This window comes from Penicillium samsonianum, assembly GCF_028829775.1.
Source record: "Penicillium samsonianum strain IBT 33392 chromosome Unknown utg000001l_segment0_segment0, whole genome shotgun sequence".
Lineage (NCBI taxonomy): Eukaryota > Fungi > Ascomycota > Eurotiomycetes > Eurotiales > Aspergillaceae > Penicillium > Penicillium samsonianum.
Genome location: NW_026643259.1, coordinates 1,192,936 through 1,217,987, shown reverse-complemented (window position 1 = coordinate 1,217,987; position 25,052 = coordinate 1,192,936). Strand labels below are relative to the sequence as shown.

Genomic DNA, 25,052 nt, shown 5'->3' with positions numbered 1-25,052 from the left:
ACAATATTCCAGCTAATCATTATGCTCTATTTTTCGGAAACCAGAATGGCGTGCGTCCGACCTGGTATGACCTGGTATGCACCTGTCTGAGAACGTAAATGACTCTGGCTATCTTAGCATCCTCACTTCTTGAATGGTAGAGAGGTATTTACGATCATACCGAAAAAACTGCGGGACTCACTATGGATATATGGGAACTTAGTGCATCAGGGGCCATGATGCCCATGTCTTCAACTCAAGTCTGCTCACGCGCGGCTATTGCTGCGCCTGAGCTCCCAGGGGCGGAGATCCTGGAAATGACCGTAGCGCAAGTTCGCGATTACTCCGCCTCGACTGGCGAAGTTTGGGACACAGCTCCTCTGGATATCGCGGGCCTCGACGTCTGTAACTTGACCGTTACCTACACCCATCCTGGATGGAACGATACGATCCACGTCGAGACCTGGCTCCCGCTGTCTGGATGGAATGGGAGGTTTCAAGCCGCCGGTGGCGGAGGATGGGTGACTGGCTCTACTCAGGGACTTGCCATTCGGGCCTTCCAGGGGTATGCCGTCAGTATAACCGACGGTGGCCATGCTGCCGATAGTCGTCCTGACGAGTGGGCGTTGAACGTAGATGGGTCGGTGAACCTCCATTTGCTGGAGGATTTCGCATCCCTCGCCCTGCACGAACTGGCCGTTATTGGTAAATCCATCACGACTTCGTTTTACGGTATACCACCTGCGTACTCATACTGGAACGGCTGCTCAACTGGCGGCAGACAGGGCCTCATGCTCGCGCAACAATTCCCAGATGACTTCGATGGAATCGTGGCGGCAGCCCCGGCCATCAACTGGCCAGAGTTCATCACCGCTGCATTCTGGCCGCAGCTCTTGATGAATCAGATGAATGTCTATCCGGAACTCTGCGAGTTTAATGCCCTCCGAGATGCAGCTATCCAAGCCTGCGATGGCCTTGACGGTGTCAGGGATCGGGTGCTGTCCGCCCCGGGCGTATGCGATTTCGATCCGCTCTCGGTAGTTGGACAGCCATATGACTGCAATGGTGTCCTGCACACGATCACAAAGGAGGCCGCCATTCTAGCGTATCAGGTCTGGAAGGGCCCTATTGGGCCTGATCAATCCCAGAGATGGTACGGGCTGAACTATGACGCGACCTTCAAGAGTCACTCACAGGTAGAATGTAACACTCACGAGGGCGTGAAGCGCTGCAGCGGCCGCCCCTTTAAGATCCCCGAGGAATGGCTGCGTCTCTTCGTGCTCAACGACCGCGAATTCGACCTTACCACGCTCTCCTTTGAACAGTACGATGCCCTCTTTAACAAATCCAAAATCAAGTACGACCACATCATCGGGACCGCAAATCCAGACCTGTCTGGATTCCGCGCCGCCGGTGGCAAAATGATCACATGGCATGGATTGGCCGATGGAGCCATCTTCCCCAACGGAACGTCGCACTATTACCAGGAGGTGCTGGAGAGGGATCCTGCAGCCGCCGAGTTTTATCGCTATTTCGAGATTCCCGGGGCAGCACACTGCCAGGCGTCAACTTCTGGTGGCCCATACCCGCAAGACGTTCTGGAGAGCTTGATTGCGTGGGTGGAAGAGGGAAAGGCACCGGAGACGCTGAGGGGGGAGTGGAAGGATCCAGCTACACAGTCTACGTTGATGAGGAGAGAGCTTTGTCAGTGGCCGCTGGTGGCTCGATATGTTGGGGGTGATATCACTCAGGCGACATCGTATACGTGTGATGCCCATTTTTGGTAGATGGACTTATGGCTGTACCTAGCCGGCGCCTACTAGAATGCATTTGAAGATGGGTTGTACGTGGATCAATGCATTGAACGTGGTATTCCAACAAGGTGAATAAAACCACACACTTCCAAGGTTAGGTATGTTGTCAAACTTCTTAGTTTAGCTTCTCGGCTTCTTCAACTACTCAGTCATCTTCTCACATTCCACTATGCACTAGTAGACGTCGTATATGCAATACACCACGCTAGCAATTAGCGTAGTCTTGGCGAAGCCACATTGACAGAATTGTTGCCAGGTAGACCTCTCTCCTGATATACGTACTCGCGACACTTTAGCTAATATCGAGCATTTCTCATCGACTTTTTACCATCTAAATAAATAGCACTTGTTGTATTAAATTCATCTTAGCAGCAGTCCTCGCGGGCGAGCATATCAAACCCATGCCAGGATGGTATACTCGGCGTGCACTGGGCCAGAAAGCTTGGCGATGGATGGGAGCGCAAAAGACGTCTGGCTGTGCGCGGATCGCTTCAGGGGTCTCGAAATGAAAATTCTCCGCGCGTATAAGGCTTATACGCCCAGAGGCTCGTGCGTTCGTAGGGTGGGGGCAGCACGGTTCTCTGATGTTGGAGAGCGGTGATGAACGTAGAAATAGACATCTTGATTCTTGGTATGGTATGTCTGCCTGCAGTCTAACAAAGAACTCAAAGCAATAGCTGCATGCCGCATAGCAGGTTCCTCCTCGGCGACCGTGTGAATGAGTCGCTGCCAGAAGTCATCGACTATAAACCCTGCGCATTTGCTAGAAGTACGCGTCTTGGATAAATCAGGGTCGTGTGAAAGACCCACTTGGCTTGGATCTAGTACCCGTCGTGCAAGGAAGTAGGGGGCCGTGACGGGGGCCGCGACGGGGGCTGGATCGGGGGCTGGATCGGGGGCTGGATCGGGGGCCGATTTGGGGGCCGATTTGGGGGCTCTATGTCTCGCATGGCACGTTTACGCCGGTCCGGAGTCTCTACGTATGATGTGTTTCTCTAAACATGCTTCCCCGAGCCTCCCCTGATATAGAGAGCCTGTGATTCTGCAGAGTTGAATACGAAGTCCCTGGAAGATGTCGTCCACTGTCCTCCACTGTGGGGTGCTTTAAGCGACATTGGAGACCCAGCGTAAAAACAATGTTGTAGATCCTTTGCAATCTTCGGTCAACCCGATTCTATGGCTATATGTCGGAGCGGAGGTTCACAACGATCCGGGTTCCTCCAAGGCCTTGATATGAAACTACACCCCCCCACAGAGCAATCGTAGTCCAGAACATCAATTCTTCAACCCTACTATGCTTCTTACTCGATTTTGGCACAGCCTTCTCTTCACGAGTTGTGCAGCTGCATCAATTCATGAAGTCTACAAACAAACTGGCTACGAGTCTACAGAAGGCGCCCTCTCTGGAGATCATGGAGTACCTCATACACAAGCCTCACGCAGCGCAGAGCAAATGTGCAGCACAGCCGGGATTCCGTCCATGAAAATCCAGGGCCTTGAGATTCTCACCTTGACCGCTACGTACATCCAGAACTATACCTTTCCTGCAATTCCCGTTTTGGGCTTTGACGGGAGCAGCTATGCCAACATGAACTTTTGTAATGTTACTGTCGCCTACACGCACCCAGGATGGAACGATCAGATCCACGTCATGGTCTATCTTCCCAGCGAGGGCTGGAATGGCAGATTTCAAGCCACCGGTGGAGGGGGCTTCATCGCCGGCGGGGGGTTACTGTCTTCATTTTACATGGCTCCAGCTCTATTAGACGGTTTCGCAGTTGCAACAAGCGATGGAGGACACTCAGTCGACATGGCAACTGCCGCGGTGGATGTCAGTGACTGGGCCTTATCCAGCCCGGGAAACGTTAATTGGCACCTCTTGGTCGACTTTGCTTCTGTTACGCTTCACGACATGGCCGAAATTGGAAAGGCAGTTACAACGGCATACTATGGAACTCCTCCGCATCACTCGTACTTCTATGGCGCGTCTACTGGTGGGAGACAGGGTCTCATGATTGCGCAGAGGTACCCTAACGACTTTGACGGGATCGTTGCCCTGTGCCCGGCAATCAACTGGGCTCAAGTCGTGGTCGCAAGCCAGTGGCCCCAGCTCGTCATGAATCAGCTGAACGTTTATCCGCCTGGCTGTGAGCTGAAGGCAATCACCAATGAGGCTATTTCTGCCTGCGATGGCCTGGATGGCGTTGAAGATGGCATTATATCCCTACCAGGCCTCTGCGACTTCGACCCTCATACCGTGGTTGGAAAGACCTTTGATTGCGATGGGAATTCCTCTGTTATCACCAGTGCCGCGGCCACCGTAGCGAAAGCAGCTTGGTCCGGTCCTCGAAGTGCAACCGGTGAGTGGCAGTGGTTCGGTATCGGAAAAGACGCCGACCTTGGAACCAAAGGGATGGGAGTCGCCTCCACCATCTGTGACGAAGACCAGAATTGCAAAGGCTTGCCATTTCCCATCACGACTTCTTGGATCAAATACTTTGTGAAGCGGGGCTCCGAGTTCGATATAAGCACCATCACCCACGAAGAATGGGACTCTATATTCCACGCCTCAGTCAACGAGTATGAGTCTGTGATTGGGACTGCCGACCCTGATCTCTCCGAGCTCCGCAAGACCGGGGCCAAGATGCTCTCTTTGCATGGCCTTCAGGATGCTGTTATCCCCGTCAATGGGAGTGTCCAGTACTATGACCGTGTTCTTGACAGGGATCCAACGGCACAGGACTTCTTCCGTTTATTCCTGGTGCCGGGCGCGTCACACAGTTTGGACGATGGCCCGGTCCCGAAGAAGATGGTGGATGCTATTGTAAAGTGGGTTGAGGAGGATATTGCGCCCGACACCTTGCGCGGAATTGGCAAAGACGGCTATGGTACGACAGTGGATAGGGATCTCTGTATGTACCCACGAGTTCAGGTTTACCGTTCCGGGGATCCGACGATAGCTTCTTCATTTGAATGTACTGAGTGAGGGGTGGAACTGAGTTGACATGTTTATAACTGATGGAACGCTACCGGTTACCTACTGGTTACATATTCAACCATGTATTCAACTCAGTTTTCGACAGTAGAGAATAGAAAAAGGATGACATTCCCTAACTAACGGTAGAGGCTAACTAAGTAACGCGGTGAGAGGGTTGTCAGGCGACAATCCCGTAACAGAGGTCTAGGCCTAGCCATCTATGTATCTTTGCATATCTTCACTTCTGGCACCGATATTAGCGGCGCAGTCGTTTCAAACGATTCTGTTATCTCTGACTCCTGATAAATAAGGAAACCTAGGAAACTATGATGTAGCCAAGCGTTCGTGCAATATAAGTGTCGAAAGCTATCGAATTAAAAATTTGATTCTTACCCATGTTGATGTAATTAAGCATTGACGGTGTTCTTTGAGTTCCCTTTCACTCCACTCTTGATTCTCTAACCTTAATTCTCCAACCTTATTTGACATGGTTATCTGTCGCGTGCAAAGCCCAGGTCGAACTTCCTGTCAGCAAAAACCTATCCATAAGAGGCTTCAGTCCCTCATCCAATCAAAATATTATTCATCTATGTTTTAGAAACAAGATGTTTGGTGTATTGAGAATCATGATGATGTGTACGTTCTAGAACAGACCTGATTGAACAAAAGGGTTTGTATTACCCTAAACGGCCTTATTTCTAAGTACATGTGATACCCGTGGGCGCATCTTCTGGATGAGTTGCTATAATACTTTTGTCGGGATCCTCGCATCACTCCAACAGCGCCATGGTTCAAATAAACATACCCGCGTACCTGTTCTTAGGGTTGACCTGGAAAGCTAACGCCATTATCCTAACATCCCGAACCTTACACCTCCCCTCCGAGGCGAACATAATGTTCTAGACTTTCATATTTCCAAAGTTCTAGCCGATACAAATAATCGCCCATACAAGTACACTCCGTCATTTAACCATTTGATACTGTTCAGGTAAGCTTTCCACGGCATGGCTGTTCTGCATCCTTTTGGCACATATTAATATTAGGGCTTATGAAACAATATACCTGTCTTGAAGGGCGACACTTGTGTCGGGACCAATTGTACAAGTTCCCTCCTAGTAGGAACAACGTGATCTCGTAGTATTCTAGTCTTAAAGAGCAGAGGGCCAGATACCACCATGACTGTGATAGCTGCGTTGAACCCCAGTTTCAGTCAAGACTGTTTCGAAAGGAAACATGCATTGTATAACAATATACGGTTACAACCAAGGGACAGATATGTGAAGGGGTCATCCGGATTATGACGTGGCCTTCGCCTGAATTCAGCTCTTTACTTGCGACTGATAGGAGGTCGTGGCCGGAGTAGGGGAAGATCAGGTGAAGTAAGGGCCAATTCCCCGGGAGCAAAATTCCTGTAACCCGTCCTATAAAAGCTGGGCTGTTTTCGTGGGAGTAACCTAGACAATGACCCAATTCTCAGACCACATTTCATTGATTCTTGTCTTTGTAACCACTCTTGCTCTCAATTAGTGCTAGTCATCATGGGATCCAAAAAATACGACATCACAGTGTTGGGTAGAGATTGCATCGACCTGGTTATGCTCGAAAACGGAAAAAAAGGCAACCTTCAAGGCCTTGAGGCAGGCTCGAGGCTTTTGTGCAAATTCCTAAAAGATAAGGGCCGAAACTGCCAGATCATGGTCACCAGCGACACCCCAACGATTGAGTTTTTGGCTATTGATAGCAACGCGGTCCACAGTCAACACTCTATTGATACAATCAATGCTCCACCCACTATTAATATCGATATTTCGCCAATCAAATCGGAAGACGAAGTTCCGGCAAACGCTAAAGTATCGAACTCGGTGCTAGTTATTGACGACCCCGGAGGAGACTTGCTATCTGGAAAGCCAGAAGCGACGCTGCCATGCCTGGGAGAATTCACTCCCCCCGTTATCTTCTACCAAACAAAGTCCCTAAAAAACGTATTCGAGGAAGAAAGTGCAAAGCCTACTCTCATCAAGAGCATCGACAATGATTATTTGCAAAAATTCGTCGTTATTATCGACGTTGACGTCCTACGGGATATTGGGACACCAATCAACAGACATTTATCCTGGGAGAAAGCGGCTGCTGATACAGTGAAGAAATTCAAGCCGAATGAAATAATCCACACTCAGAAGTCGGCGAAAATTGTGTGGGTCATTCGTTTCGGCTGTGTGGGTGCGATTGTCTTGCAGACGAATTCAGATCAATCAAAAAATCAGTCAGAAAATCATCTCTACTTCAACACAAAGAACGGAGAACGCGATTTGGGTCGGATGCACTATGCCCCTTCGGCAGCACTCGAAGCAGCATTCTTGAGTGGATTGGTATCCAAAGCCATGATTCAAGTCGACAAGGATCTGCCTCCGGAATGGAAGCCTGCGATCGAAGAAGGGTTTCGTACTGCTCGTTATCTTGCTTGTCAAAACGGTCCCGTTCCAACCGAAAATGGCTCCCTTCGATACCCGCTTTTAAAGGGTGGGAAGGAGATTAAACTTCAGGATGCCACCATCCCTAACACCCAGCTCGATAATTGGTCCATTTTGACCTGGACCGTTGAAACGGATGGGACAGCTGAACAGAAAAATGAAGCAGACATGTTCGCTGTGGGTACAAAGATTGTCAAAGAAGGAATTGAAACGGCACTATCAACTGTCCCGATAGCCAAGTTCGGCAATCTAATCACAGTCGATAGAAGGGAGATTGAAGAATTTCAGAAAGTCTCATACGGAATGGAAGAATATCTCAAAGCTAAGCAGGACAAACCACTTTCCATTGGTGTCTTTGGTGCACCAGGGTCTGGAAAGTCCTTTGTGATTGAGCAGATCATCAAAGGAATCACTCAAGGGATGACCGAAAACGAATCCGGCCGATTTCCAGTCTTAAACTACAATCTTTCACAGTTCCTAGACTACTCTAATCTCCTGGTTGCCCTCCAGACCGTACGGGATAAGACTGTATCGGGTCAGATTCCTATTGTTTGTTTCGATGAGTTTGACACGATTTTGAATGGAGAACTTGGATGGGTCAAGTTCTTTCTGGCCCCTATGCAAGACGGTAAATTCTTCGACCATGGCTATAAGCGACCAATTGGCCAAGCCATTTTCATTTTTATCGGGGGTACTGCGCCCACGTTCGAGGAATTTCAGAATGACAAAATTCAACTTATTTCGGCCGCAACAACCATTCCTAAAAGTCCATTGCCTGGAGCTTCAACTCCGCTTCCTATCAGCCTTGGTGGCCTCCCGCAAGACCCTTATTCGCGGAGAAACAGTATCCTGGAGGTGGAAGACGCTAAGGCTGCAAAGGCTGCTAGAGCTGTCAAAAAGCCGGATTTTGTGAGCAGGTTGCAGCTGCATCTTGATATCCAGGGATACGACAAGCCTCCCGAGAATCAAGATAAGCCTTTCCAGGATCACCACACATATATGATTCGAAGAGCGATTTTCCTCCGTTCGAAGCTGGAAGAAAGGGCTTCAAAGCTGAAAGAAAGTGTTCCTGTTGTTGATAAGTCTGTGCTCAATGGTCTTCTCAAGATTGAGAAGTATAAGCATGGAGCTCGTTCGATCGATAATATCATCAACCGAAGCACAATCACAGAAGGTCAGCTTAATCGCAGCGCACTTCCTCCTGATGAGGAGTTGGATTTACATTTGGATATGACGGAATACAAAGGTCTAGTTGACGGAGAAACCAAGTCTCTAATTGACGGAGTAACCAAGTCTCTAGTTGACGGAGAAACCAAGTCTAATAATATATTGTTGCCTGAGATCGCCGTAAGAATTCAGAGGAAGCCGGAAATGTGACGATCTGCCATTGGCCTTTGGCCTTTCTTTGTGCTCAAGGAATTTGTGTGGAAGTGATTTTTTGTTAGCCATATTCAGACTGAAAACCTCCTTTTTAAAGAAAATGTTTTTCTCTGCTTTCTCCAAATCTGTAAACCTTCTCTTACACCAGATAGCTAGTATACAGGTTAATCAAGACCTAATATCTTGACAAACTGTTGATGTGCCTTCTTAAGTGGCTTTGTGAATCCATCTGTCGAAATGGGATATGGCCTCCCTAGGCCCTAAACAGGAATCATGGTTTTTGTTGTGGTCTAGTGGTAAAACAGGCTGTATTATTTCCCACATGAGGTACTATTTCTGTAGGAAGATTCCATGCGAATTAGACCCAGCATTCATTTCAGCAATCAAGGTAGAAAATTACGAGAACGTTTTACAGGAAGTGACAGAGATGTGTGTATATGTTGGACCACTATATACTCCTGGCAAATTTTAGATACCGGGTGCCGTTCATCTTCATGCAATCATGCTGCGAACGGATCCTAATCTCACTAGTAGCTACTCATCCATTTTGAAAACCCTTCTGATCCACGATTTCTTTGCAGCAATCGAGGTCGCCGCTACTTCAGCTTGGCGACTCCCGGATATACCAGGCATCTCCATCTCGAAATCATGAAATGCCCCCTTCCAAACGTGAAGCTCGGTAGAGACACCACACTTCCGCAGCATACGCAACGGCCTCATCCCGGAACACCTCCGCCTCCCCCGCATCAAGAAACGTCGGCGGTAGCCCCGTCAGGTCCGTCGCACGCACAGGTGCAACCAGGTAGTCAACATGTGCCGGTCTGTCCCGCCCAAGGACACAATCCCACGCCATCTGGTTAGTGTTTCCACACCACGGGCCGACATGCTCAAACTGCTTCGCTGACAGCGTCTGGCCCCGGTCATCCAGCATTGGCGTAAGTATCATTTGTGCAAGAAGCTTTAGCGTTGGGTGCTAGTTCTGCCGCGCAAGCAGGGAGCATCCTGCTGCGATGGGGCCGCCGAAGCCGCCCAGAATCATGATTTTCGCCGGATTGATCCCAAGCTCGGCTGCATGATCCGCTACCCAAACTAACCCGGCGTAGCTGTCGTTCAAAGCCGCTGGGGCCGGGTGCTCTGGGGCTAGACGGTATTCAACAGATATTGCGACGATATCAATACCTTCGAATAAGCGGATTACGCTGTCTAGTGCGCTGGATCGGTTGCCAGCTACTTGGCCGCCGCCGTGGATAATGTACACCGCTGGTCGGGAGCGGTTTGTAGATGACATGCTGGTGAACACGGAGAGGGTGACTGGGCCATCTAGAGGATCGGCCACATATTCTGTGCGTTCCATGTGTGGAACCCCGGCGAGGACGGTTTCGGCGGAAAGTGTAGAGGAGACGGCTCGGATCTTGTCGATGCTGTCGAAGAAGGAGAGATCGAGAGGGTCGAGTTTGGATTGAAGCGCCGAGTCATACGGGGGCCGGGACATCATAGGGGATGTGACAGTAGACATGTCTCAATGGATATTAAATGCTGGAGGATAGTTCAAGAGAGGTAGAAATATTCCTTGGTATACTGATATCGGCCCAGATACATGGCTCTGGAATTGCGTGAAATCACCTGCATCCATCCAACTTGAACCAATCATTGTCTTTTTGATGTGGACGACATAGTCCACCTCCACTCCTTGTACCCGGTACCTCCACGTCCGGTCTCGCGGGTTGCACCGTTGATGCCTAGACTTAATGTGTAGGTATCGGGCCAGAGGAGATTGCGAGGCATACCCATACGGATTAAGGATATACAGATAGCTCAAGAATCCGACCCGGGAAGACCAAGTGGATTGCGTCCGGTGTCGACTAGTCGAAAACCCTCTGTATAAACTCACAAGAGCTGATTTAAGACTGGTGCGATTACTCATCCCAAGGCATCTTTAACCTCATATCCATGAGCAGTCTCACTAGTCTTAAATACAGATAGCCTTACAGAATGGAAGACAGGAACTAATCTTGACAAAGATTCGGTCTATGGTACGATCAGATTAGTACTAGGATTGGTCGAGGGTGTAGAATTAAGTGGAAAGGCATATAAACTGTGCTATTTATTCGAATAACGCGTCCCAAAAGTAGGAGCCATCATCAACACAGTCATCATAATCCGCCATTATCTCGCGTACTTGACAAAACGTTGTCGTTCGAAGATTTTCAAATGCTTCGTCGCTCAACTCTTGCTGCACCTCCCCTATTCGATTTATGACCATCTCCATCGTCCCTAAGAGCACCAACAGCGAAGGCATGGAACTTGCAATCCAACCTCTATCGGCTCGTTCATCGTAACCCCCTAGGTCATAGTGAGTGATACTACCATCCTCGGCATTCACCATTGCCATGGCATTGCCGCCAATACAGCCGAAGTTATAACAGAAGTTGACTGGCGGAGAATCGTCATCCGCCCACCGACGGCCAAATATTTCATCGGCATCGTATTCGTATAGCTCAACACCGGCATCTACACTCGTCTTCAATCCGTTCGACTCCCAATCAATACCAGTACACTGGACTAATGGAAACCCAACGGTTGTGAGAAATTTTCGCGTGTCTGGATCTGTGAGCCTGACAGGGAGCTCCGATTCAGTGGGCCTCCAGAGAGAGCCGGCCCCAAAGTGGACTTCAAGCCAATTGGCGTCAGGGCTTTTGGGAAGAGGTAATTTGTCCTGGCAAAGTAAGCGAGATCTCGTGTACACATACTTCAGAACTTACACCTATCACAATTGATTCTAATATCTTTGCCTGATACCTTTGGTGGTTGAATAGCTTGTTTAAATCTTTGCAACATTGAGACAGGTGAAGCGCGTCTCTGAGACTATCGAAGCTCTCGAAAACCCACAGAATAACCTCGGTGGGTAGTCCTAATAAATGATGCATGAAGAATAGGTAGTTGAGCCTGGATTAATTTAGCGCTTGATAAGCACATCTTTCCGACACCTCTACGTGACAGAATACCAGATGTGTACTCACAATGTAAAAATGTAACCTGTCCGTACAAACCAAGTCTAGCTTTTCCTCTGGGCGGCTGTTCTCAACATTTAGATGTTCTTGGGGCACAAAGATGAGTCTGAACTAAGTCCGGAAATGTGAATATATAAAGCAAACTACCAGCCTCCTGCGGCCCGCCTTCTCGTACAAACAACCAATGGCGGGGCAAGCTCTTACTAGTTTTAAAAATTAATGGCCCAATACTTCGTATTCGGGATCTTTTTTTCCCTTTCTCCTATCTTAGCCTTAAGGGTATAAGTTTTAAGATAGTGATCATCCCCGAGTATGAGCATGCAGTGGACATTCTCCTCGTATGTTGTACTGACTCGAGGCTGCCGATCGTTGCTTATATTTAAACCGCAATTCCCCCTTCTTGGAAGAACAGGGCAGGAAGGCTAGGAGATGAAAGCTAGGTCCGAAGAGGAGTGAAGAGGAAAGAGCAGTAAATTTAGCACAAAGCTGCCAACACGAAGCCTAAGAGCAGAATGTTAAACAGCACAGCAGAAGAAGCAGCGATTAAGGCGCTACATGTAGCCGCATATGTACAAAGTGATATGTATAAACAGTATCTGTGTCGGCCCGGCCTGTATGAGACTGCACTATTGTACTCCATACAATATGTAGTATTACCAATGCATGCATATAAATGAATCAGACCGGTTATTGATTGAAAGTACATTCATTCGTTGAACAGATTCTAGTGACTGAGTGATCTATATGGTCTAGACTAAACCTATTTGGGCCTTGTCTGCCTCAGGCAACACATTTGATACTGGAGCAAACGATGCAAACAAGTGGGCGGGATGACTCCGAGGCTTTTTTGTGCTCTTCTTTGATAACAAGATCGTCGCGTTTCTTTGGTGCTATTTCTGGAGACTGTATCTAAGGACCTCTCCTGGCATCTCTCAGTTTACTTTCGCCAACCTTGGGTTCAACGGGTTGTTGACACATTTAAGGTAAAACAGCCCTGCCGCCTTCCCACCGGCTCTTCACGAGAACTAGTTCTTGCGATTGATTCTCTAGAGCGATAAAGAATTCATTGTTAACACTCCTTGCAGAATATGGCTCCCAAGCAGAAACCTGGGCAAAAGCCGAAGCCCAACGCGGCGGAGGAAGTGGAAGAGACATTCCAAGCTGTGGTATGTCTAGCAGTTGGCGGATGGTTGCGTGCCTGCTATCACCGAAGTCCGCTCCATGTGTCATATATGTTTTACTGACTTGTGGATTTGCTTAGGTGCTCGCCGATACCTTCGAGACGAGATTCGAGCCGTTCACGCGCGACACACCTCGTGTATGTGCCTACAACATTCAAATCCCGAGAACTCGCAATTAACAAACTAAATTATTAGTGCCTCTTGCCGCTCGCAAATACGCCGATTATCGAATACACCCTCGAATTTCTAGCCAATGCAGGCGTGGAGGAAGTCTTCCTCTACGGAGGAGCGCACTCGGATCAGCTGGAGAAATACATCAAGTATGCTTGCTCGAAGGACTTCCTCTGACACGGATGGCAGCTGACCTATATTGCTAGTGCATCGAAATGGAGGGCCTTGTCTTCTCCATTCAAGCAATTGACATTCCTTAAGTCGACTTCTACCTCTGTCGGTGACGTTATGCGCGACCTGGACGGCAAGCACCTCATTACTGGAGACTTCATTGTCGTGAGCGGCGATGTGATCAGCAACCTGCCCATCGAGGAAGCATTATCTCAGCACCGGGCCCGTCGCGCACTTGACAAGAACGCGATCATGACTATGGTTTTAAGGGAGGCTGGCCTGCAGCACAGGACCAAGTCCACATCAGTTTCGCCGATTTTCGTCATTGACCCTACCAAGGACCGCTGTCTCCACTACGAGGAAATCGATCGGCACCCAGACGACGAGCAATTGTCTCGTCTGAATATTGACGCCGAAATTATTCTCAAACACCCCGAACTGGATATCCGCCAAGACTTGATCGACTGCAGCATCGATATCTGCACCCCGGACGTACTGAGCTTATGGTCGGATAGTTTCGATTACCAATCGCCGCGCAAACACTACTTGTTCGGTGTTTTGAAGGACTATGAGCTGAACGGCAAGACTCTGCACACATATATCATCAAGGACCACTACGCTGCTCGCGTGCGCAACCTGAAGGCCTACGATGCGATTAGCAAGGATATTCTCTCGCGCTGGACATACCCCTTGTGCCCGGATACGAATTTGCTCCCTGGTCACACATACACACTTCGTAAGGGCAGCATGTACCAAGAAACCGGGGTGACCCTGGCACGCTCTTGCGTCATTGGGCGTCGCACAGTCATCGGAAAAGGCACTAGCATTGGAGACCGCGCAGAAGTCCACAACTCCGTGCTCGGTCGAAACTGTAAAATTGGCCGCAATGTCAAGCTGGATGGTGCCTATATTTGGGATAATGTCGTGATCGGCGATAACACAGACGTCCGTGGGGCAATTATTGCTGATGGCGTGGTTCTCGGCAAGAATTGTGCCGTTGCAGCGGGATCGCTTCTCTCATATGGCGTGAAAATCGCAGATAACATCTGGGTGGAGAGTGGGAAGCGTATCACGAAAACTCGAAACGACGGCGGTGTGGGCAAGAACGATCCCGCAGTTGTTGGCGAAGGAGGCGAGGGCTATGAGTTCATTCACGGCGAGGAAGAAGAAGATGAAGATGACGACGTGAGCGTAGCCTCATCGGGACTTGGTATGTTGTTTCCTAGTGTGTCTCTTCGGGTCCGGATTGCTAACATTATGCCATCTAAAGTGTACCGCATGCCCAATCTCTCACTTTCTTCCGCCTCTATCTCAACACTGTCATCTGAGGTCTCGAATACTTCTTGGGCACGATCTGAGCGGAGCAGTTTCTCTGCCGACGAAGATGCAGACAACTTCCACCACGACGCATCAGTCAGCTTGTTCGACAGTCTACGTGAAGGCGTGGCAGCAGATGTGGTGCAGCTTGAGCTGGTCACGCTGCGCATGAGCGCAAACGCCTCGGACAACCAGGTCCGTCGCGCCATCGTGACATCGTTCATGAAGCACATCCAGCAGCTCATGGAGGGCGGTAAGGGTGCCGGCCCAGCAGTCAATGAGGTTTTCACCGCATACAAGGAGGTTGTTGAGCGCACTCTATTCGATCGCAGCAAGGAACAGAAGAACGACCAGGTTGATCTACTGCTCGCACTCCAGCAGGATCTTATTCATCGTAACAAGGGTGATATGGTCCTTCTCTTTACTGCCAAGTCTCTATATGAACTTGACCTTATCGAGGAGGAGGCTTACGACCAGTGGTGGAATGATGAGCGCTCTAGTAACTCCGAGGAAATGCGGACTGTCCGCAGCCAGACCCAGCAATTTGTTGATTGGCTCGCCGAGGCAGAGGAGGAGAGTAGCGAGGAAGAATCCGAGGAGGAGAGTGATGATGAGTAGATACCACATGTTTTCATTAAAATTCCAATATGACTTTCAATTTCCTTCCATGGCTATATGTACACAACATTGTAGTGTGCATTTATCTACGGAGTATGTCGATCACACTTCGGAGCTCTGCAACATTTCAGCCCTGGAGAATATTATAATTTTTGCCATCGAAGCCAGATATAGGCATCTGCTTTGAAAGCATGATCCACGGAAGCCTGCAGCGACAAACGAGGCTAGGCCACCAATGAAGCTAACAAGTGCCCAGGTGGAATGATTCATATCTGAGTCAATGGGCTGAAAGAGGCTACGAAGAAACATCAGCTGACCAACCTTGGAATGTTTTTTTGTCCATGAACTTTTGTTTTAGTTTCAAATTCCAAGTACTTCGTATAGATTTGTAGAGATTTGTAGAGATTCAAAATATCTCGAAAATCGTAATTCCTTCGAACACCGGTTCGAGCCGGCTTCGGGGCCAACAGCCCGGAGATCTTACGCTTCCCCACTCCCCTCTATCCGTGCCCGTCACAAGTTTTACCCAGTGACGTCTGGCCCGATCTCCCACTTATAACATCCCTTGTCGGCATCTTTGCCGTTACGTTCACCACGCCTCCCATAACGCGAAAGAGAAAGGCGGCTGAGGCGATTGCGGACGAGGCACTGCCAAAAGCCGCCCACGGCTCCCGGAAACCCACTTCTGCGTCCGACCGGCGCTCCCACAGAAGCGAGTCAACAGCGACCGCAACAGAAACTACAGAGAGAGAAAGTCCCGTCAGTTCCGGCCCAAAAGAGAGGCCCTCCGCGACGTCCACCACCGCCAGCATGGACTCTGACGATGAGTTCATGAGCGACGTCTCAAGCCAAGATGATTTCTTGGGAACCCAGGGCTCTGAAGATGAGAGCTTGGGTGAAGGTACGTGTGCCTCTGATATTTGCATTGTTACTTTTGTGTGTACTTTGTCTTGAGTATGGTGACTAACAAGCTGTGTCTTGGGAAGCAGACTTCGATGATCTCGACGCCGGGTTTTCGGACGATAAAGACCTCATAAAACATAAAAAGAAGCCATACGAAGTCGAGTACAAGGTTCTCGACCCTCCAGATATCGATCATGAACAGCTTGGCCAGGTCAACGAGGTTTGCGCCATCCTTGGACTACCGCCTGAGTCGGTGGCGATCTTGTTACGGTTCGACCGATGGAACAAAGAAAAGTTGATCGAATCATATATGGATCATCCGGAGCAGACGCTGGAGGAGGCTGGTCTTGGGCAGAACTTCGAGGGGACCGCAAAGACCGAACGCGTCCCGGGCTTCATGTGTGACATCTGCTGCGAGGATGGGGATGACCTCGAGACGTATGCTATGCGCTGTGGTCACCGATATTGTGTCGACTGCTATCGGCACTACCTGGGGCAGAAAATTAAGGAGGAAGGAGAGGCTGGCCGAATCCAGTGTCCCGGCGATGGCTGTAATCGCATCGTGGACTCCAAGTCGCTGGATCTGCTCGTGACAAAGGAGCTTCAGGGAAGGTGCGTGTTTTTTTCTGCACGTTTCTTTAGGCGGATTTTTGCTAACACATGTTTCACTACAGATATCGCGAACTCCTAACTCGGACCTACGTTGACGATAAAGAAAACCTAAAATGGTGTCCAGCACCAAACTGCCAATATGCCATCGACTGCGGGGTGAAGAACCGTGATCTCCGTCGCATAGTTCCAACCGTGCGATGTTTTTGTAAGCACGAGTTCTGCTTCGGATGTTCCCTCAGCGACCACCAGCCCGCTCCATGCACGTTGGTCAAGATGTGGCTACAGAAATGTGAAGACGACTCCGAGACGGCCAACTGGATCTCGGCAAACACCAAAGAGTGTACCAAGTGTAACTCAACGATCGAGAAGAACGGCGGCTGTAACCACATGACCTGCCGCAAGTGCAAGTACGAGTTCTGCTGGATGTGTATGGGCCTCTGGTCCGAGCATGGCACGAGCTGGTATAACTGCAACCGGTACGAAGAAAAGTCAGGCGCAGACGCTCGCACTGCTCAAGCCAAATCGCGTTCCTCGTTGGAGCGCTACCTGCATTACTATAATCGGTATGCGAACCACGAGCAGTCTGCCAAGCTCGACAAGGATTTGTACCTGAAGACCGAGAAGAAGATGACTAGCCTTCAGTCGCAGTCTGGTCTGTCTTGGATTGAGGTGCAGTTCCTGGACACCGCGTCGCAGGCCCTGCAGCAGTGTCGCCAGACCTTGAAGTGGACTTATGCGTTTGCATTTTACCTTGCTCGCAACAATCTGACTGAGATATTTGAGGATAACCAGAAGGATCTGGAGATGGCCGTTGAGAGTCTCAGTGAGATGTTCGAGAAGCCAGTTGCCGATTTGGCAGAACTCAAAGTCGATATCCTGGACAAGACTGCTTATTGCAACAAGCGCCGGGTGATTCTATTGAGTGACACTGCTGAGAACTTGAAGAATGGTAAGTGGGAATCTCAGCTGTTGTTTTACCTACACTTGCTAACACGTGTTTTCTAGGAGAGTGGTCGTTTAACATTGAGTGGTAGATCACAATCCACCCTAACCCTCCACTTGCCGTAGACTACGGACGAGATCTTGACGACGTGAACGACATCTATTTCCTTACAAGAAGTTTCAGCATACCTTTTTCCTTTTACTCCACCATCCTTGTCCCTTAAAGGCATTGAGATCATCGCCCTTGCACTGGCTTCGCAGCAGCAACGGTCATATCCATCCATATCGAGTGCTAAAATGGGCCTAGTTTTGTTTTCCCTCTTCCTCGAATTTCCTGCATGTATCCTCATTTGATGAGGGCTTTTCTTTTGGTGTGTTTTCATCACAGGTTCCGTCTTATTTTCCTCATTGCCTTGAGTTTAGGCGCAGCGGTTTTTTTTTACAGAATTGATTATTCTCAGAGATTTTATAACGGCAGATAGCAGTGAAATTCTCCCATTCAAAGCACCCTTCCCTTCAAGGATACCACACGTAGTGAGTGGAAGAAGAACAGGGACTCTGCCCATGTATGCTCCTATATCATATAGAGTGACTCTATGGCAGCCAAAATTGATATACACCGCGTTTGATCTATCCCTTGGCTATGGAGTGTAAGATTTTCCCACGAGAAACAGGGGGTCCTCAGCAGACACCAAGCCAATATATGCAGACCAGATGAGTTTAGTTCGCGGCTTACAGTTCCACCGGGCCTCGGCGTGCCCCAGTCAAAGACCGCGTGTTCTGCTTTCTGCTTTCTGCTTCGCCACCCAAGTTGGTTGGAACGAGAGCCAAAGTTAATAATGGAAGTAAGATATAATATAAACAATATACACCTATGTACGGAGTATAAAGGAGACGGCTATAAGTATTTCTAATAGAAAACAAAATCCTTCTCGAAGACCAGGAAGAAGCCAAAGCTCCACTCAGTATGAGTTAGGCGAAATGTGGTCAAGGGCGAACGATGGCTTATTGGGGGGGGAGTCTTATCTGATTGATAAAAATCTGGTACCAAGTGTGTACCTGTACCATGGTTACCTCACTGTGAAGGTACTGGTATGGTACTTCCAAGGTTTACATAAAAAAAATAAGGTGTTGGGACCAGGGTCCCCCTAAACTCCGTCATCGGAAGTCTCGGAGATAGTTTACCTACTTGTATGTATTGGTACTTACTTGTACCGTGTTTAACCTTATAGGCATGTGTCATTATTGTACCTCTGTACTCCGGACGGAGTCCACCGGTAGCTGTCTAAGTTATGTAGTTCGGCCGTTCATATTATGTTCAAGTTCCGAGGCATCGGCGGCCCTGAGGTCTGGCCGCCGATTCTGAATAAGCATGCACACATTCTCCAGGGCTACGGAGTACTTCTAAAGGGATTGAAATAAGGAGAATAAGCAAGATAGAATGAGAGTAAGTAGAAAATAGTCTCTAATAGACCAAAGAAAAGAAATAATAAGAGTTTATCGAAGTAGAATCCATAATAATAGCCAACCTGGGCAAGTCCGTGAATAATTTCCCTAGCGCCGTTTCTTGGTTTTTGCGTCCAAAACACCCAAGTTTCCAATATTTCCTCTGTCTATTCCGATAAAAGGAAAAAGAAAGAAGAACGTTCTTCTAATTCTTCTACTTCTTTATTTGCTCATTTCTTACCCCATTTTGTTGGATTTCTGTTCTTTCACTCTCTTGTTGGCATTGTCTCTGTGTTCCTCGGGATCTCCAACCCAATCCCCGTTTATCTCATCTTCACTTTTCCATTCCTCCACATCCGCCACAAAGTCAACCACCTCCCTTCCTCTCCGCCCGAAACTCTCCATCTGCTACAGCTGCGCCTTGAGCTAGCGGAAGCTCCATGGCGGCTTCCGATCAGATTCCCGGACAGGAATTCGAGTATGTCGCTCTCCGATGGATTTTTTCTCCCCCAGGCAATCGGGCACCGGGATCGCTGGAATGAACACGGGGACAAACACATTCTATTTTCTGGTGATACGATGTGCTCCAGCTATTGCTTGATTGTCCCTGTTGAACACCCTGACTTTCTTGTTCGCCCTGTTGTCGCTCTGCGGGATCCAATTGTGTGACCTAAGCTAATGCGATACACTCTGTTCTAGCTATGAAGCCCTTCCTTCCAACTATGGCCTTAGCCGGAATATGCTAGCTGGTGCTTTCGCGGGGATAGCGGTATGTTTACATGGTTGTTTGGGGGTGTTTGAGGATTTTTGGCTGATCAGATAAAAGGAACACTCGGTGATGTACCCTGTTGACTTGCTCAAGGTAAGCTTGATTTCTGGTTGAAAGCGTCGGGACTAGGAAAAGGATTGAGCGCTGACTATTTGGACATCGCTAGACTCGCATGCAAATCTTGACCCCTTCAACTGGCGGTCTCTACACCGGATTGACCAACGCGGTCTCTACAATCTATCGAGTTGAGGGCTGGCGGACACTATGGAAGGGAGTCTCGAGTGTGATTGTCGGCGCAGGTGTGTATATCGTGGAAACTCCTGAGTTAAAAGACTCAATTCTGATTCGCGACGATAGGTCCCGCACACGCTGTTTACTTCGGTACATATGAGATCGTGAAGGATATGGCTGGTGGTAATGTCGACGATGGACATCACCCGTTGGCTGCCGGTAAGATTTTCGGAACTGTTGAATTGGCATCTTTTGTGCAACAACTGACGTTATTATCGTGCAGCTATGAGTGGAGCGGCCGCTACCATTGCCAGCGATGCGCTGATGAACCCATTCGATGGTAAGTGTCCCGTGTGAGGCAATAAATCACGCCCAGCTAACTCGTTCTCCAGTTATGAAGCAACGTATGCAGGTCCACGGCTCAGTTCACAAGACCCTGGCGCAATGCGCCAAGACCCTCTACCGCACCGAAGGTCTCCAGGCCTTCTACGTCTCCTACCCTACCACACTTTGCATGACCGTGCCCTTCACGGCCACTCAATTCGTTGCCTACGAGTCGATCTCGAAGGTCATGAACCCCAAGGGTGATTACGACCCATTCACCCACTGCATCGCAGGTGGTCTGGCCGGTGCCTTCGCAGCTGGTCTTACCACTCCCCTTGACGTTGTAAAGACCCTCCTCCAGACCCGCGGCCTCGCAGAGAGCGAGGAGGTACGGACTGCAAAGGGTCTGTTCAACGCTGCTGCCATCATCAAGCGCCGATTTGGCTGGTCTGGCTTCCTGCGTGGCATGCGTCCTCGCATTATTTCCACTATGCCTAGCACTGCAATTTGCTGGTACGTCCCATTCTGAGACTTGGTTTCTCTCAATATTTGATTGGACGTTTACTAACTTCTTTTCCAGGACATCCTATGAGATGGCTAAGGCATACTTCAAGAAGCACCTCGACTAAAAGAACCCCGACTTGATCCTCTCGCACGGCCACTCGCCATGGGTCCTATCCACCATTCCCGATGGACCTGCTACTTGTTCGATATACCACGTTTGTGTGGGCACCATATAATCTTTCTTTGATCTCTTCGGGCGATATGGGTCTGTTCTTTTACAATATGTTCTGGATTTGGGTGATTGGGCGGAGCCCAGCAACCCTCATTGTGGCTCATCTCGGGCCAACATAGCCCGGGTTTCGATCTTCTTGCATGTTTAGGGCTTTTTATGAAAAGCGTTTCGGCAATGTATAGTTTTGGGAAAAAGCGGGACACGGCCACTTTCGACTTCAGAGATTAAACCTGGTGCTTATTTTTTTCTTTTATTTTTGGATTCTTCGATGCTCTCTTCCATTCGATGTGTCCTATACTGTGACCGGCGTTGGAAAAACCTCTGGTTCTTTATTTTTGGTTTCTTGAGAGGGCTGGGTTCTCTGTGGCATCACTATAACTTATGTTTTTTTTATCTTGCATGTACCGATAGACGTGAGGAATTTAGAGATGATGTCTGAGTTTACCATTTTAATTGATTTGTATATAAAAATGCTACTATATAGTTCGCTGGACCGCATGCAGTACATAACCCCGAATCGACGACGTCACGCGAAAAATCCTCCCCCTCCAATTGCGGGAGATCATCGCTTTCACCAACTCCACCAACTTGTCGTGAAATGGGTACAGGCGGGCCTGTATATTCCAAATGATGCGTCCACGGCCTGCGTCTTCCTTGCAGAAGACGTACGACGAGTGCTATCTCGCGTGCTCCACCGCGGTTTATTTTGAGGGCCAGGTAAGTCCACTAGTTCGACACCAGTTTCCCGAGGCTCACCATATTAGAACAACGAAGAGGAAGCATTGCGGTCCTGGAGATCCGCCCTTGAGACTATCTACCATCACAATGCCCGTCGTGTACCGTCGAGCTATACCCCGAAATCCGAAACAGAGAAAGCCCTGCAGGACTCCATCCGGGAGCTAGAGGTTCAATGCCGAGAACGGGTCGATCTACTAGGCGCGCTCCAAGCAAGCAGGAAAGAATCCGCAGAGGCAAATGGAAGCAAGGCAATTGGCAGTAAAGTGAGCGCTACCCTCGTCAAGGGCAAGTTTATTCCCAGCATATCGCCATCGTCTTCCAACACTCCTGGCTGGATCGGAGATGGAACAATCCCTGCCGTGGGATACACCGACCTTTCCAAACCAGCCGCCATACCCGGTCGCCATGTGCTGCCGACGAAACAAAGTTATGAGTCGCCGCCGGTTTACGACGACGCTGGTTCAGCGTCCCTATCAGCGGTTGGAACGCCTGCACTGCGTGTGAGCTCGAACTCTTCGGGCAAAACGAAGTCGCGTGGCTCCAGTCCCGAGCGCCGGAAACCCATGATGACAACTATGCGCAGCAGCGACGGCAAGAAGAATGGCAAGAAAGTCAAGGTTGTATCAAAGAAGAAGGATTCTAGGCCTGTTGCCTCCACGGCTGCAGGCCTCGCATGGGGTAGCATTTATCGCCCTGCATCGGGTGAAAAGCCTGTGAGCGATGCGGCTCTGGTCTCATCCCGGCAAAGCGCCGCCCACGATCCCAGTTTCCGCCGAGAGTCTGAACCAAGATCTAGTTCTGGGGATGAGCCTCCGCGGCCGAAAATTCGCATTTCCCGAGACCACCTATCCGCGGACCGAATTCCTGCTGCCAATTGGCGAGAGCCTCCTCGTTCGTCTCCGAAGAAATCCTCGCCGAAACCGTCTACTCAGTCGCCTAGTCAGCTTCCGCCGCGTGGGCCTCGACCTCCACCTGAAAGCCCTAAACTACAACCTCCTCCTCATTCAATGTCCATGCCGAACCCGGCTGACTTTGCGACACCACCTAGACCATCCATCAAACCCAAGCCTATGGCCTTGCGCTCTTCCCAACCCACAAGCCATCCAATACAGGCTACCAAGTCCGAGAATTCTTCTCGGAATCTGACGCCTCGGCTTGACCGTGAAGTAAATTCTCCCAACGATAAGCCGCGAACAAAATCTGCGCCTAGACCTCCCAAAATTGTCGAAACAGCCAGCGTTTCTCCATCATCCGCTAGCGGTGATGATTTCCATCGCGGAGTCGACCGACTGGCCATCTCCCAAGGTAATAGCGATAGTGCAATACGACGCAAAGCCCCACCAGTCAAACGGCAAGATACACCACTGTCAAGCGACCAAGAGTCTTCAGGTCAGCGGACCACAGCAAGTGACGCAGAAGACGAAGACGAGGAAGAAGACAGTGAAATCTTGAAAATCATGGAAAAATTGCCTAGGGGCGTGGATCCCCAGTCAGCAAAGCAAATTCTGAACGACATCGTAGTGCGCGGTGACGAAGTACACTGGTCTGACATATCAGGCTTAGAAGGAGCCAAAAAAGCCCTCAAAGAAGCAGTCGTCTACCCATTCCTCCGTCCGGACCTCTTTTCTGGCCTCCGCGAACCAGCTCGCGGAATGCTCCTCTTTGGCCCGCCAGGCACAGGCAAAACGATGCTCGCACGAGCAGTAGCCACAGAATCAAAATCAACCTTCTTCTCCATCTCCGCCTCAAGTCTAACATCCAAATGGCACGGCGAAAGCGAGAAACTCGTGCGCGCCCTCTTCGGACTCGCCAAAGCCCTCGCCCCATCCATCATCTTCGTCGACGAGATCGACTCCCTTCTCTCTGCCCGATCATCCGGCTCAGAGCACGAAGCCTCCCGCCGCTCCAAGACTGAATTCCTGGTCCAATGGTCCGACCTCCAGCGCGCAGCTGCAGGCCGCGAACAAACAAGCCGCGAGAAGAAGGAAGGCGATGCTAGTCGTGTACTCGTCTTAGCGGCTACCAACATGCCCTGGGATATCGACGAGGCTGCACGTCGTCGCTTCGTCCGTCGCCAGTACATTCCCTTGCCCGAACACCATGTCCGTGAGCAGCAGATACGGAATCTTATCAGTCACCAGCACCACGAGATGAGTGACGCGGATATCCAGGTCCTGGTACAGGTGACAGAAGGTATGTTGTTTCCTCCATTGTATTCCATTTTTTGGTTCGTATATCTAATTGATATTCCCAGGCTTCTCCGGCTCAGACATAACAGCCCTCGCTAAAGATGCGGCCATGGGTCCCCTGCGAAATCTGGGTGAGGCCCTCCTACACACGCCCATGGACCAAATCCGTGCCATTATATTCCAGGACTTCGAGGCAAGTTTGTATTCCATTCGGCCTAGTGTGTCCCACGACGGACTCCGGAGATATGAAGATTGGGCGAGAGAATTTGGTGAGCGAGGCGGATAGAGTAGATTTGGATTTACTCATCTTGGGCTTTTTTGGTTCTGCTCTCTTGTCTCTATCCTCCTCTGTGGGGACTTTGTATGTTTGATACGATTATAGGAATGCAATAGCGATTCTTGTTTATTGTCTCTTTGGCATAGGTTTCATACTATTCTTACATACTTTAGTAACTTGGTAAAAGATGGACACAACATTGTAATTATGGCTCAGCGGCCTTAACCTTGAAATCCAGGATTTAAGACCAAAACCAGAAAACGGGAGTCAGATGACTGTCTGCGTTCTGATTGGGTTTCGCTGTTTAGGGCCAGCTACTAGGTTCTTCTTACATGCTAAATATAGACACAAATTATGGCTCAGCATCTGCGAGGACTATTGAATCGAAACCAGAAAGCGGGTCAGACGCCTGTCTGTGTCCTAATAGGGCAGTGCCGGATATCACAGCCCAGCACCGCCTGACAGGGAACATTAACAACGGAATGTCTTTGTGCTCCATTTCTTTCGCTTCATCTTGATCATAAGATTCGCTCATTGTTACTCTAGAGCTCTCCGGTAGGACACCTCGATAAAACAACTTTTTCACAATGCCTCACTGGTCATGCGAATGGGATAGTTGTGGGAAACCAGCCGCGCAGAGAGCAGGAGATTGCTTGCTATGCGATAGACACTTCTGTCGCACGCACCGCCAAGAGCCGTGGCACAAATGCCCAAAGCCAGAGGTCTGTGATATACCTGCTTAAATACCAGCCATAATAGCAATTCTAATACTTATCTATTAGGAAGACTGGGAAT

General features: G+C 49.4%; 10 protein-coding genes across 10 annotated transcripts; 7 read left to right on the top strand and 3 right to left on the bottom strand.

Annotated features, from left to right (window-relative positions):
* Positions 1–182: 182 nt before the first annotated feature.
* On the top strand, positions 183–1,766 carry N7471_000473 (uncharacterized protein; the record flags this gene model as incomplete). Its single annotated transcript, XM_057273194.1, has 1 exon — positions 183–1,766. The coding sequence occupies one exon, from the start codon at positions 183–185 to the stop codon at positions 1,764–1,766; it is 1,584 nt and encodes a 527-aa protein (XP_057141373.1).
* A 1,480-nt stretch (positions 1,767–3,246) lies between these two features.
* On the top strand, positions 3,247–4,779 carry N7471_000472 (Tannase/feruloyl esterase; the record flags this gene model as incomplete). The annotated part of the gene is made up of 1 exon (XM_057273193.1): positions 3,247–4,779. One exon carries the CDS (start codon positions 3,247–3,249, stop codon positions 4,777–4,779), a length of 1,533 nt encoding a protein of 510 aa, XP_057141372.1.
* A 1,529-nt stretch (positions 4,780–6,308) lies between these two features.
* Positions 6,309–8,618, top strand: N7471_000471 (uncharacterized protein; the record flags this gene model as incomplete). The annotated part of the gene is made up of 1 exon (XM_057273192.1): positions 6,309–8,618. The coding sequence occupies one exon, from the start codon at positions 6,309–6,311 to the stop codon at positions 8,616–8,618; it is 2,310 nt and encodes a 769-aa protein (XP_057141371.1).
* A 649-nt stretch (positions 8,619–9,267) lies between these two features.
* On the bottom strand, positions 9,268–9,567 carry N7471_000470 (Alpha/beta hydrolase fold-3; the record flags this gene model as incomplete). Its single annotated transcript, XM_057273191.1, has 1 exon — positions 9,268–9,567. One exon carries the CDS (start codon positions 9,565–9,567, stop codon positions 9,268–9,270), a length of 300 nt encoding a protein of 99 aa, XP_057141370.1.
* Positions 9,568–9,594: 27 nt separating this feature from the next.
* Positions 9,595–10,137, bottom strand: N7471_000469 (alpha/beta hydrolase; the record flags this gene model as incomplete). Its single annotated transcript, XM_057273190.1, has 1 exon — positions 9,595–10,137. One exon carries the CDS (start codon positions 10,135–10,137, stop codon positions 9,595–9,597), a length of 543 nt encoding a protein of 180 aa, XP_057141369.1.
* A 588-nt stretch (positions 10,138–10,725) lies between these two features.
* N7471_000468 (uncharacterized protein) lies at positions 10,726–11,548 on the bottom strand (the record flags this gene model as incomplete). Its single annotated transcript, XM_057273189.1, has 2 exons — positions 10,726–11,337; positions 11,384–11,548. The coding sequence occupies 2 exons, from the start codon at positions 11,546–11,548 to the stop codon at positions 10,726–10,728; spliced, it is 777 nt and encodes a 258-aa protein (XP_057141368.1).
* A 1,172-nt stretch (positions 11,549–12,720) lies between these two features.
* Positions 12,721–15,090, top strand: N7471_000467 (translation initiation factor eIF2B catalytic subunit epsilon; the record flags this gene model as incomplete). The annotated part of the gene is made up of 5 exons (XM_057273188.1): positions 12,721–12,798; positions 12,894–12,950; positions 13,009–13,133; positions 13,191–14,365; positions 14,426–15,090. The coding sequence occupies 5 exons, from the start codon at positions 12,721–12,723 to the stop codon at positions 15,088–15,090; spliced, it is 2,100 nt and encodes a 699-aa protein (XP_057141367.1).
* Positions 15,091–15,900: 810 nt separating this feature from the next.
* Positions 15,901–17,639, top strand: N7471_000466 (uncharacterized protein; the record flags this gene model as incomplete). Its single annotated transcript, XM_057273187.1, has 4 exons — positions 15,901–15,991; positions 16,080–16,605; positions 16,668–17,554; positions 17,611–17,639. 4 exons carry the CDS (start codon positions 15,901–15,903, stop codon positions 17,637–17,639), a joined length of 1,533 nt encoding a protein of 510 aa, XP_057141366.1.
* Positions 17,640–19,352: 1,713 nt separating this feature from the next.
* mrsA (putative mitochondrial carrier protein) lies at positions 19,353–21,497 on the top strand. The gene is made up of 8 exons (XM_057273186.1): positions 19,353–19,471; positions 19,693–19,762; positions 19,820–19,855; positions 19,929–20,061; positions 20,120–20,212; positions 20,277–20,333; positions 20,386–20,830; positions 20,898–21,497. The coding sequence occupies exons 1-8, from the start codon at positions 19,434–19,436 to the stop codon at positions 20,944–20,946; spliced, it is 921 nt and encodes a 306-aa protein (XP_057141365.1). The 5' UTR covers positions 19,353–19,433; the 3' UTR covers positions 20,947–21,497.
* A 183-nt stretch (positions 21,498–21,680) lies between these two features.
* On the top strand, positions 21,681–24,266 carry N7471_000464 (uncharacterized protein; the record flags this gene model as incomplete). Its single annotated transcript, XM_057273185.1, has 3 exons — positions 21,681–21,770; positions 21,818–23,984; positions 24,046–24,266. The coding sequence occupies 3 exons, from the start codon at positions 21,681–21,683 to the stop codon at positions 24,264–24,266; spliced, it is 2,478 nt and encodes an 825-aa protein (XP_057141364.1).
* Between the last annotated feature and the right edge of the window lie 786 nt (positions 24,267–25,052).